Raw genomic sequence first — 13544 nt, forward strand, 5'->3', positions numbered from 1 at the left:
TCAAAATGCGGGAATTACAATAGATGGCGTATTTTTTGAACGCGGTTTTTGGTTTTAATAACTTATATGTCATTTTGAAGGGTACATATTCGTCAATAACCGTTTGCTAACTAATGTTTTCATCGGTTTTGACGTGCTAGAGATGGTTTATGCAATTCACAAGGCCAGTTAAAAAAGTTTGAAGACCAAGATTTGGAAGCATTACTTCATGAAGATTATCATTAAGAGCTACTCAAGCAGCAAGTTTGCGAGCAGCAGGATTCACTCAAAAGCCGGGAAATTTTGTATCATACGATTTGAAGACAAGAGACCTTGAAAGATGATTTTGCCGCTCGAACGCTATAAAAGAAAATAATTTTTCCACCGAATCATTTCTTGCGAAGAACAAGGAAGAGAGCTATATTCGGCTGTTACAAATTACAAACGGAATGACAAACTTACATATACCCTTCTCACGAAGGTGAAGGGTATAAAAATGGAACCATTACGATAACACGAAGCGTAAAAGATCGTAAGCCCGGCCAAAAAGCCGAATCGACACCATGGCCAAATATCCATGGCGCTAACTTAATGCTCTGTATTTGGTGGGACCTATACGCTTCTCACGAAGGTGAACGGTATAAAAATGGAACCATTACGATAACACAAAGCGTAAGAGATCGTAAGCCTGGCCAACCAGCCGAATCGACACCATAGCCAAATATCCATGGCGCTAACTTAATGCTCTGTATTTGGTGGGACCAACAGGGTCCTATATATTATGAGCAGCTGAAATCTGGCCAGACAATAACAGGGAACCTGTCCGAAATCAGAATATGCAGCCAGACATGTAAGTGTATTCCAGAGAGAGCGTTCTGCATCGATCGAAACAAAAAGTAGTCGGACGGGGCACGGTCTGGACTATAAAGCGGGTGAGGAAAACTTCCCAACCACTTCGTGCAAAATACTTTTTAACAGGTATTGCAACATGTGGCCGTGCGTTGTCATGATGGAATATTACAGTTTGATATCTGGCCGTTTTTCGGCCAATGCTCGCTTCAAGCGAATCAGTTGCGTTCAGTATAGATCCACTGTAATGTTCTGGCCAGATTTCGGCAGTTCAGAAAGATCGAACACTTTTGGTCCCACCAAATATACAGAATTACCTTAGGCCCATGGATATTTGGCTTTGAAGTCGATTTGGCTGGTTGGCCGGGCTACACATACGATCTCTTACGTTTCGGGTTATCGTAATGGATTTTTTCGTCTTAAAATGTCTATGGGCTTCAATTTATATGGTACTCAATTTCCCTACTTTTGGATGAATCCTTCAAACGTTTTGAGATTTCTGCATGAATAGCTCCCAACGATTTTGCAAGCTCTTTCAATGCCTCCAATTCTTGGTATTCAAACTTTTTTAGCTGGCATGGGCGATCATTGTGTTCCGTGTTAAAATCAACACTTCTGAAAAGCACAAACCATCTTTTGCTCCCACCAAATACAGAGCATTACTTAGCGCCATGGATATTTGGCTTTGGTATCGATTCGGCTGGTTGGCCGAAAAAACAGCCTTTAAAAAAAAAAACAGAAACATTATAAGTTCCTTAAGAAACTTTTGTTCTAGGAAGGAAAGAGTAAAAGCGGGGTTTCTGCGAGAAAATAAATATGTTCAAAATTTTCTCAATTTTCAAATTTAAAATACAGACTATTTTTGGACTGGTAAAATGTATTAATTTGAAGATTGTTCCCTAAAACTTCTTAACTAACAGAAACAATTTGAATAAAATCGGTTATAAATTGTGTCCGATATTGTGAAAACACGATCAAATTTGAATATTCAAATACGTATAAATCGATAACATGTATACACAAGCATGTTTTTATAGGCCTAATCGATGGCTTTAAGAATATTTTAAAATCTTTGCATGAACCATAAACCCTACGTTGATTTCTAAAATATTTAGATTTTTTATTTTGATGGGAATATGAACCAGAAGATTGTGACAAAATGTTACGTGTAGCCACTCTGTCATTAGTGACATAGACTGTTTGTAGGAAGTCTGTGAAAAAGAAGGTCTTGAGTCCTTCTTTATCATGATAATGCGAGGCAATTATTATTACGAGATAGACTTTGTACGAAATTTTACATTATTCCAGGTGAAGGATGTAATAACAATTTTATGAAAATGTTTTAATATTAAAACAACTAGAAACAAATAGATTAGATTCAAAGCACCTTAAATAATCTGTGGATAATCTAGTATGTAATTCTGAGAAAGAATTAAGAATAAACTGTGTACTGAGAAAATAAATAGAAAATAAAATGATTATTTAACATAGTCCATATACATACATATAATGGGAATGGCTTTAGTTATTTGAATATGAAAATAAGGATTAAGGAATCAAATAGACAAAGGAATTGTTTCTTTATTAAAAAATAATCTTTGTAAAAGACCATTGTCATTTAGAAATAATGCTCCCTAAATATACAAATTATAGATTTCTTTTAATTTCAAAATCCGAACTTAAATTCTACGATTTTTCTCCTTTCAAAACTAAAACTCTAACAACTCTAACACTCACCCTTTGTCGATCGTGATGATTTCTCTTTATCCTTATCGCCACGCTCCAAACGATGTGACGACGAACGCTGTGAACTGTTTCTTTCATCATCGCGTACAGAACGTATAGCAGCATGTTTACTGGACGACTGATCATGTTTATCATGACGTTCAGTGGTCGAACGGCCCGAAGCAGTAGCCGAAGAACGTTTGATTCTTTGAGAATCTCTAACATCCTCTCGCTGACGACGACCACTGCTTGAGGCAGCGGTAGAACGCTGAAGTCCGGTAGAGCTGCTGTGATGTCTGTGAGGTTGGGTCGTAGACGACGATCCATTAGCATTATCGTGTTTGCACTCAACGCGTTCTCCTCTGTGTGTCGAAGAATGCGTGGTACTTGATAAACGCTTTGAATCACCATGATGTTGGTGTTGATGTTGAGACGTTTGCTTTACAGCTTTGTCTCGTGTATTAGTAGAAGCCGAACTAGTAATACGTTTAGTTTTTGTGCGAGAACGATCTTCTCGCCTAAAACTACCAGCAGTTCGTGTGGGCTGCTGTTCCTCACCCGAAGAATATTGTGAATGAGCCGACCGTTGTGAGTCCAGCGAACTAGAACGACTTTGTGAAGGCTTTTGTGGTTTATGCTTAACCATTTGTGTGGTTCTAGAAGGTTTGGCTTTAGCATTATCATATTCTTTCTCACTGGACAAAGAACGAGATCTAGCACGTGGACAACATTCAACGGATGACTGAGAAGAAGTACGTTCCCTGGGTGCCGCCTTAATGGTGGTGGGAGAGGGAGTAGAGTGGCGAGACGATTTCTTGGCTTCTGAAGAATAAGTGCCTCGAGATATTTTCACCGCTATGCAGGTGTCATTTATTCTCTCGGCTATGGATTTTTCATCTATAGTTTCGAGTGGCTTGGAATTACGTCGCTGTAGAGAACGACGTCGCCGATCCTTTAGGGCAGCCTCATCGGAGATTTCCTGTGTTAAATGGAAGAAATTAGTTATGTACTATCTATTAAGTAAATAATTGTTTTACATACCCTTAAAGTTTGATCGGCAGTTTTATTCATTTCACTCAAAATCATGGCATCTCTTTTCAAATCCATTTTACGATCATATTGTTCTGGAGGTGTGCCTGCTTTAACCTTAAACACGGGCGTTATATCGTTGGCAATATTCTCGTATAAATGCTCCTCGTCCTCATCAAGTTCGGCTTTCTTTTTCAAACTTTTACGTTCGGCTGGTTTCAATTCAATGGGATTGTGTTTTAATAGATCTGGTTTATCATTTTCCAAATGCCATTGTTCTCTTTGTGCTGACTCCAAAGAAATGGAGCTTTCTTCACTTAGTTTCCTTAAGGGCAGAGAACGTTTTGGCGAATTTCTAAAATTTGAATTTGATGTATATTTCGATTTGGGTTTTTCGTCTTCCGATGTCGATTGGGGTACCCCAAAATAGGATAATTCATGTTCTCGTAGTTGACGGGCTCCGCGGGCTTCTTTAATGATTTTTAGAGAGTCCTTTGTGGGCAGACTGGTTTGGAAAGGAGAAGGCTGTTTCACGGTAGTGGCGGTATGTAGTTTGGGCGGCTGAGATTCTTGTACTAAGTAAAAAAGGAAGAATACTTAAATATCTTTGGAGTATATTGTAACACTATTTGAACTTACTATTTGTAACGGTTCTGGGCTTGGCTTTGGGAGGCACCACTTTTAAAGATGGCTGCACTTCATTGGCGGTTTGTGGTGAGTGAAGTTTAATGCTCATTACATTCGATTTAGGAAGATCTGTTAAAACAAGTTTTTGGGATAAAATATACAATATAATGCAGAAAATAGAAAGCTTTATAAATTAAATAAATCTTGAGGCTGGTGTTCTTGTGAAATTGATTTTTATTTATGATTGGTTCATAGTTAAAGATCAAGGTGAATAGTTTATCTACTAAATAATGCTTAAAATGAAATGTATTTAAATATGGGTTGCAATTGTGTCATACTTTAACATTATTCAACACCCAATCCACTTAAAAAAACTCATTGTAAATGTATATTCTTTCTAACCATTTTCTTATCTAGATGATCTACTTTTTTTTCTTTAAATTTCAAGTTCTTAAACCTTAAGCAACTAATGGAAAATTACCTGTTTTATCCAATGTTTTCTTTAAACTTCTTTCCACACCATTATCCGTATCGATTTTCCATATAGTTTTTCTAGCCTTTAAACGACTCCAACTGTTGGAATGTTCCAAGCCCTGATCATCTTCATACGAAGAGCTATCCTGGGTACCACCACCACTATCACTATCAACTTGTTCCTTAAAATAGCTCTTAACCTCTTCATCAGCACTATCTTCATCTTGGGATATGGTGGCAGCATCATAAATCAATCTTAAACGTTGCAATTGCTGACTCACCGGCATCTGTTCGTTGCCTAGAAAACTTAAGCGAGGCATAGAATCTTTGCGCGGAAATGAGGCACCCGAATCTGTGGAAGTTTTACGCGAATCTTGTGAATATTTGCGTGAGGAGGCCATGGAAGACCATGATGAAGTAGAGGAATAACTAGTAGATTTATATAGATTTTTCATATCTAAAACATCTGGCTGCATGTAGTCAAACGACTGTGTGGATTCCTGATAACTATTTGATCTCAACATGGGCGTGGGTTTGACTACAGCTGTTTCTACGGAAGCCATACTCAAACGTCTCATGGCCTCATCGAATTCTGTGGCCGATCGCATTGTTTTGATAATCAGGGTGGTCGATTTTAAACCCTCATCCAATATTTTCTGATGTTCTTTCAAATCGTGCATTAGTAGTTCTTGCACATTGGATCTGCGTTTTGTGGTTGTTATTAGACCTGTTAGCGAGATGTGATTGAGTTGATAGATTGTTTGGATGACTTTTTAGGTTGATCTTTTTAAAGTTGTTTAATAAGTTTTAAGAGTTTGAATTTGAATTTCATACAGTGGTAGTAAAGTGAGTTTTTGTTTTCTTATATATTTTTAATTGTTTTTAGTTGGCTAAGTAGTAGAGTGATCTACGCAATTTAATAGCATTATAAGCTTTTAAAGTTCAAAGAAAGTGTTTTATTGATTTATTGGTTTATTTATTTGTTTGTTTTTTGTAAAGAATTTAAAGAAAGAAGAATAGTAGTTATAAAAGAATTAGTGAAACTAGAAAATATTTTATTAAAAAAAAAATAGTATTGGTTTTAAAATACAAAGATAATACTTAGATAAGAGCTGTGAAAGTTCAAGTGTTTGGAGAAGGATTGTTGAAATGTGTAGCATGCAAAGCTGTATATAGAAAGCTTTTGAAATCCTATTGCAAAATAACTTACACAGCTTATGGAGCTTTTTTGTAAACATTTTTAAGCTGCGGATGGGATTCGTGAAGTAATGAGTGGCAAAAACAATAGTTCATGATTATAGAGACTCTTACGAAGCTTTAGCAGATATATTCCATAAATTACTAGTTTTTGTAACATGAAAGCAATAAAAATGCAATAATATCTTAGTATTAGCCATTTCTGTAATTAAAAATATGCCAAAGAAAAAGCTAAAAAGAAAATAAACTAAGTTTTCAATGACTTGTTTAAAATATCCGTCAAATATTCATCAAAGAATCAATATGATATTAAAATGTCGAATGTGGAATCTATACGGAGCAATTGGATTTGAGACCCTCGCCCATGTTCTGGAAAACGCAGCGTTTTCAAATCGCTTATGGTTTGAAAAACGCATTTCACCATGTTCTGAAAACCACGCGATTTGCTATTGGTTTCAGTTAACCTAGCGGTTTGAACGCCAAATTTTTAGCATTTTCGTTTGTCAGAACACCTGTTTGGGGTTTTTAAATCGAAAACGCAAATTTTAAGCGATATGCGCCTTTCAGAACATGGACGCTACCAGATTATGGTAGCCACATTATCGAGAGATAGAAAACGGCCATTAGATCCCTAGAGTATATGCTTACCTCATTAAAAAGAGATAACTAGACATTAATCGGTTATCCTTACATGGGTTCCTGGACACGGTGTCATTGCTGTTAACTGTAGGGATGACGTACTTGCTAACTTCACATAAACTCATCTCATTGACATAGAAAATACCCATTTACAAGGAGACCAGACAAATCTAGCCTTATATGGATGTAAGGAACCTTTTAGGGGTCATTACTAGTCACTGGCCTATTAGTGTAGAGCCATGGTAGGCGTTCATATTGTTCAGGTTACGATGATTTTCGTCAAACAACCCGAATGGGAACAAAAGAGCGTAAAAATACACACAATTCATTCAGTTTCTTGATGTTGTTGTGGATATTTTATTTTTTACCCAAAAGAGCACACAAATTAAATGCCTCTTTTTGCCTACCAATTTTCCTACCAAGAGGAGACGACTGTTTATATTCTCCCTCATTTCCGGCATTTGGAGACTTAAGACATTGAATTTTTGGTTAACAAATACTTATTAAGATAAGACTTGTCTCTCTAAGGATCAATAGCAAGGCTAGGGATTGACGGTGACCAAAAAACTTAACAAGAATGCTGCGATTAGCATAATGTATCATAACGGGACTTATGTTTAGGACCCAAGTGAACTACTTATGCTTCAGTCGGCTGCCAATTGTCGCTAAATTAACTACAGAAAATCACTTTTTTATACAATCAAAATAAACACCAAAGCCCTTGAACATTTTCTTGGAATTTGACTTGAATGCTAATTTATTTATATTTGAAACTCAACTTAAACTTCAATTGCTTGACACTGAATTCATGGCTTGAATTACACTTAATTTTATCTTGAAATCCAGCAAAAATGATTATTGGGATGAGTCTTCAGTTCTCAACGAGCTGCATTAGTCTTTGAAGTTTGTATACGAAACTACTCAATTCACATCGTCTAAACAATCGTTTAAAAAGCACGTGGTGGTACTAAGTGTATGAACTGAAAACTCATGCAGATTTTAAAGATAATCTAGCGATGAAGACTTGTACTTCATGATATTAGTACATTAAATGAGTTGAAAATGCAATGTATTCATTGATGTCACCGGCTAGAAGGAAGTATTTCATTCCTTTTGAGATTATGCTACAAAAAAAGTTAAAGATTAGGCCATGAATCGGGATCCTTAAGTATCTGAAGGACCTAACTGCACAACGTAAAAAAAATGTTTAGAACACATTTCTGATCATAAAATCATCAGTAGTTCAAAACCAGTACAGTTCCGATGCTACGCTGGGCAACTGTATCCATCACCCAAAATTCAAGCTATTTAAGAGCCTTGTAAAATGTATGGTGCGAGGCCGGGTCTATAAGTCCGTGACTTTATGAATGAAGCACAGGTTTTTGAATAAAAAATAATTTTATTTATTTTTGTCCAACGTTTCTCCACTTTTGTTTATCTTCCTAAAATAAGTTTTGTCGAAGTCACCCAAATAAGTATTTGTTTGTGAGATGATTTCATCATTGGAGTCAAATCTCTTTCCCCCGAACCGTTTCTTCATGTTTGGAAATAGGAAGAAATAGTCACTCGGGGCTAAATCCGGAGCATAGGGTGGATGAGGGAGCAATTCATAGCCTAATTCATGGATTTTTGCCATTAGAACTGCAAACGAAGCACCCATATTGAGGAAAGCTTTCTCATGATCCATGTGAGATGCCTAGGCTTCCAAAACCTATCGTACTTTCAACTTCCGATCGGCCAACTGTTCGTCCAGAACGTTCGGCATATTCCGAGCTTGTATGGCCACAACGGAATTCAGTAAACCATTTTTTAACATTGCAATTGAAGAGGGACATAAGAGCTTTGTGTAATCCCCTATTCTCAATACTAATTTTGAATTGGGAGCATTATACAGAGACTCAACTAAGTGTATGAGTTACAAAAGATGATTTAGGCGTCATATGATCGAATATTAATCTTATTGGCAACTGATAATTTAACATTTAAATTTACATCTTTCAAGATCCAAAAATAAAAAGCTAATAGAGGAGAAAGATATGTAAATATACGTAAAGTCCTATGTGATTAAACAAAGAAGGAAATAATCAGTAAATATAGAATAAACTATTCTCTATAAACAATAAAAATATAATTTTAAATATTTTGAAGTAAAATTTAAGATCATAATATTTAAAGTAGAATAATATTTGAAATATAATCCATTAGAAAACTTACTGCTGAAATAATTTTAAATAAAACTATTCGGTGTAATAGACTGCGTATCTTTTAAACGTGGTTTGTGAGGTTCAGAAGTGTTGATTTTGACACGAAAGACAAATATCGCCCAGACCAGCCAAACAAATTTGAAGACCAAGAATGGCAATTTCAAAACTTTTGCAAGCAGCAGGGTTTTTCCAAAAGTAGGGGAATTGGGTACCATACGAATTAAAGCTGAAAGCCCTTGAAAGACGATTTTGTATTTCTGAAATGCTTCAAGCAGCTATAAAAGAAAATCATTTTTGCACCGAATCATTACTTACGATGGAAAATAGATCCATTACGATAACCCGAAGCAAGAAATTGTATGAGAAGCCCTACCAACCAGTCGAATAGACACCATAGATAAATATCCATGGCTCTTAGGTAATATTATGTATTTGATGGGACTAAAAGGGTCCTATATATTATGAACTGCTGAAATCAGACCAAACCATTACAGGCAATCTGTATCGAACTCTAATTATTCGTTTGAAGCAGGCTTTGGATAAAAAACGGCCTGACATGTAACTGTAATATTATATAACGACGATAGGCCACATGTTGCAATACCTGTTTAATAGTATTTAGAAAGAAGTGATTGGGAAATTTAGCTTCACCCGTCTTATAGACCAGACCTTGCCACGTCCGACTACTATTTGTTTCGATGGATTCAGAATGCTTTCTCTGGGATACGCTTCACTTCAGAACAGAGTATCCAGAATTGGCTTGATTCGTTCTTGGTCTCAAAATATGAACAGTTCATTTGGCTCGGAATGTATTTGTTGCCAGAAAGATTGGCAAAGGTCATAGCTAATGGAAAATACTTTGAGTAAAATTATATTGTACTAGTGTTTCAAAATAAAAGCTAAAAATTTGAAAATATTCCGCACTTTTAAGTCGTACACCCAATAAAAGAAATATAAAGAATCGAATCTCTACATCTAAGTATGTGTTGTTACCTATCACAACAGATTTATTCATGGATTAAAGTTTCAAATATGGCCTTATCTCGACCATATTTGCACGTTAATATAATATAATTATCAAAAAAAAAAAAATATTAGTCACATTATTAACTTTAATATGCTAGATAAGCCAATGACCAATTTTGGTTAAGACATTAAAACATTTTAGCACTACTGTTACCGTTATCAAAATGTTTCGATATCAATTGATTAAAATTCGTTAGCAATTACTCATGCTGTTAGCTGGTTTTAGTAAAGTTCAACAATCAGATATTTAAATAAAAAAAGTTTAAAAACATTAAATTAAATATATTTTGTATAAATGTAAATTTATAATAAAAGTAGATCATCCCATAAGAAGAAATATAATAAAAAAACTACATATTTACTTAATAATAAAAACAATAAAATAAATATATAAACCATAAACGGACATAAAAGACTTAATTTAATAAAAATACTACTTTGTACAGCAAAACACAACATTAGGATAATACAACCGATACAAAATGAAATTTAAATAAATTTAAACTTACCAGTTTCTTCCCAATTATTGGGAGCTGCCGAGTTACTACCCAGACTAACATTGATTTTCGTGGAAAAGCCATTCGTTTGTGTAGAGGCAGCCGAGCCTAGTTCCTGTATGCGTTCAGCTACCGACTTTTGTGTTAAAGAGTTTAACAAAGGAGGAGATTCTGATTTGTAGACTGGAATAGAATATTTTTAAGAAATTATTAAAATTAGAATTTTGAATTATTAAAAAAATGTAATTTAAAATCTACCTCTTTCAGTTTTTGTTGCATTGCTCACAGGTTTTAACTGCACTCCCCAGAGATCATCGGGTTTATCTATATTTTCTCCTAATACATAGGGCTTGGGCTTAGCGGGTTTATTTTTCAAAATACCTCTAAGAGAAGTCATTTCGTCGGTATCACAATCGGTGGTATCCACACCACTAGTAGAAGCATAACTACTGCGTGAACTTTCGGTATAGGCAAATGATTCGTGATGGTGTGTCGGTATGGTAACAGTAACATTAATTCCATTATCTTTAGGTTCCGGAGATCCCACCAAAGGAGCTCGATAAGCTACAGTGGTGGAAGCAATAGTCTTCTTTTTAGAATTATCATCTCCGAACAGAGTAACAGGCATAGCTACACCCGAAGGTATAGCAGAACTGTTGGAAGTCGTGCTAACTGAGTTCGTTGTAGAAACAGTAGTGGCTGATTTCACTAAACTTTGTAGGGGTCCTACACTAGAGCTGCGACTTCTACGTCTGCGAAAGTTATTTGTGGGTGGTGGTTTACTATCCGTCTCCACTATATTAACTCTGCCCGATTCGGTAGCAAAATGTACTTCGGTTTTGCTGAACTCTACTCTTTTCTGTTGACCCCTATCGTTGGTGGTGGTCGATTCACTGGTGTGCATTAGTTTTGAATAATTTCCCGGCTCATAGAAACCATTTATATGTACTTGAGTAGTTTGCCGGGAATTGTCGCGCACATATTGACTTTCATCTACCGCTATGGAATGTCTTTTCGACACCGCCAAATCCTCTTCAGGCGACTGTTCAGATTCCTCATAGGATTTTTGTGGCCTATAGCGGCGTTGCACTGTGGGTGCTGCTGTGGTAACCTTAGAAGTTTCACCAAAATGCACTACTGTGCGATTTGCGGCGGCAGCTTCTGAAGTGGGCGACCAATTCTGCAACTCTCCTGATCTTCCCAAACCACTATCGGTAGAGGCATCCATTCTAAGCATGGCTTTTTCGGGAGGTGACATTTTTTCAAAACCATAGGATTTACGTCTTATATGCCAGTCCGTGGAATTGGTATCCCTATATTTCAATCTAGATTCCAAACTATTGGTGGTATGTTTATTATTTACCTCTTCGGTTTTGTTGGTAACTCTATATCTGTCGGGACTTTTTTCGTAATTTCTTTTAATTTTCGTTTGATCATTTACAATATGTTCCACCATGGGATTTGTATCGTTATGTATTTGTTGATTGAGTAGAAAGTCCTCCTTGTACAAGGACTCATCTGACAATTTCTTTAGTTTTCCCCTAATCTCCTTTAGAGATTCTGCCGTTAGGAACGAACTGCGCTTGGGTGTTAGTGGTGATTTGGTTTCCTTATCAGCACTGCCATTCAATATACTACTTAGGGCGGCCAAATCTACATGATTATTACGCATGACTGTATTTAGCCGGCGACCGTTTTCCAATTCAGCTCTTATTTTCGATACGCTCACTGAGCTAGTGGGCAAATCGAGTGGTGGTCTTCGTGTCGCTATTGGCGAATTATATGACTGATTGGTTTTTGTAGATGATTGGAATGATCTTCTTAGTTTACTGACACGACGCCACTCGGCCGGTTCTTCGCTGTCAACACCTTGTATATCCCACTCAGTGCTTAAGTCGTCAGTGGAAATTGAGCGAGATCGTTGTAGGGAATTTACTGAGGATTCGTTGGGTATTTGTTGTCTTCGCAGATGACGAGAAGAGAGTCTGTAGAAAGGTTAAAATAAATAAAGGATAAAACAAAGATTATAGATAGGATAGATATAGATTATTTTTAATTAAAATATGGAAAGAGGTAGATAAGTAGAGTCTAATAAAATTGTGGATGAACAGCAGAGACTGATACGTTCAACTATAAAGTAAGCTAAAATAATCTATAGTCCTCATCATACAAATGTTCAAGCGAGAGGAGAGTAAAAGGTTATTGTACAAAAAGGTTAATGTACAAATTTACACATCGGAGAACCGTAGAATGCATTCCCCTTCAAAAAATGTTATAAAATTATATGATTTATAGGTTAGAATATTTAACGTCCGCCCCGCGAAAATTTGCTATATCATATTTGAGTCACAGAACCCTTGATATAAACAATTCATCAGTATTGTTCTTATTGATGATTAAATCCAGTTTACTATTGTATATATGGTCGTAATCCCCAGTTCATAACTATAGAATATAGAATGGCTGACTTTCTCTGAGTTCTCAGTTGAGTTGGATGTTATATAATCTTTGCGAAGTAATCTTCAAGCATTTATAAAATATATAATTTATTTAGCTGTTTACACAAGGTCAAAAATATTATCTTATTTTTCAACAGACAATTCGATTACACATTGGTTTATTATTCAGCTTATTCTACCTTGTCCCAGATTTTCCGCATGGAAAGACAATTCTTCTACGTTTACTACTATTAAAAGTTTAACGAAGGAACAAAGTCAAGGAAGACTTCCACCTTGAATCGCATTGTTAAGAAAACTAACTCTGAAATATCCTGGATGACTTACAAGATATTTCCCAATCGCTGATTGCAAGGTAAAAGAAAGAAATGTCATCTATGTAGTATCTTCCGATAACAGCCACATCAGGGCTGATAATTCTCCTTCTTGTGATTTTCACCAGATAACTCTTCTTTTTTAAACTCTCCCTCTAAACTTGAATATGTGCTCTTAAGCATGCTAACTATCGATACCATTAAGAAATCAAGGAGCCTAAATTCTTTCAATAATACCCTCCAAGAGGAAGATAACACAGAATATTATAACTTCGTGTAAAGGTTGTCATAGGGACTTTTACTGCAGGCTGGGCAAATGTTAAGAACGGCACTTTATGTCTATTCAGGACCAGTTAATATTAATCCGGATGACACATCAGTTGTGCTAGAACTACTATTGTTTTCCACGACAGTGCAGACTTGTTTGGCTTCTGAAATAGTCAGTTGACGACCTCCAATTATGATATTCAGTCAAAATTATGCCCATAATCCGAAGGTTAATACAACATTTGTATTTCATTTGGGGTA

The 13544-nt window shown here is 36.0% G+C and overlaps 1 protein-coding gene across 5 annotated transcripts in view; it reads right to left on the reverse strand.

The window, feature by feature from the left end:
- LOC135951159 (serine-rich adhesin for platelets) overlaps nucleotides 1–13544 on the reverse strand; it is a 127568-nt gene that overhangs the window by 7281 nt on the left and 106743 nt on the right. For 3 of the 5 annotated variants that reach the window (XR_010575955.1, XM_065500746.1, XM_065500748.1), the window contains 6 exons: nucleotides 10505–12231; nucleotides 10259–10429; nucleotides 4691–5410; nucleotides 4222–4338; nucleotides 3595–4157; nucleotides 2566–3532 (listed from right to left, as the gene is read on the reverse strand). Coding sequence is in view for 3 of the 5 variants with exons in the window: in XM_065500746.1 (XP_065356818.1) it covers nucleotides 2566–3532; nucleotides 3595–4157; nucleotides 4222–4338; nucleotides 4691–5410; nucleotides 10259–10429; nucleotides 10505–12231 (4265 nt within the window). In the remaining 2 variants the exon portion in view is untranslated. The remainder of the gene's footprint in view (nucleotides 1–2565; nucleotides 3533–3594; nucleotides 4158–4221; nucleotides 4339–4690; nucleotides 5411–10258; nucleotides 10430–10504; nucleotides 12232–13544) is intronic. The other 2 variants (XR_010575956.1, XM_065500747.1) reach the window with 1 other exon arrangement.

This window comes from Calliphora vicina, chromosome 2 (assembly GCF_958450345.1).
Source record: "Calliphora vicina chromosome 2, idCalVici1.1, whole genome shotgun sequence".
NCBI classification, from domain to species: Eukaryota; Metazoa; Arthropoda; class Insecta; order Diptera; family Calliphoridae; genus Calliphora; species Calliphora vicina.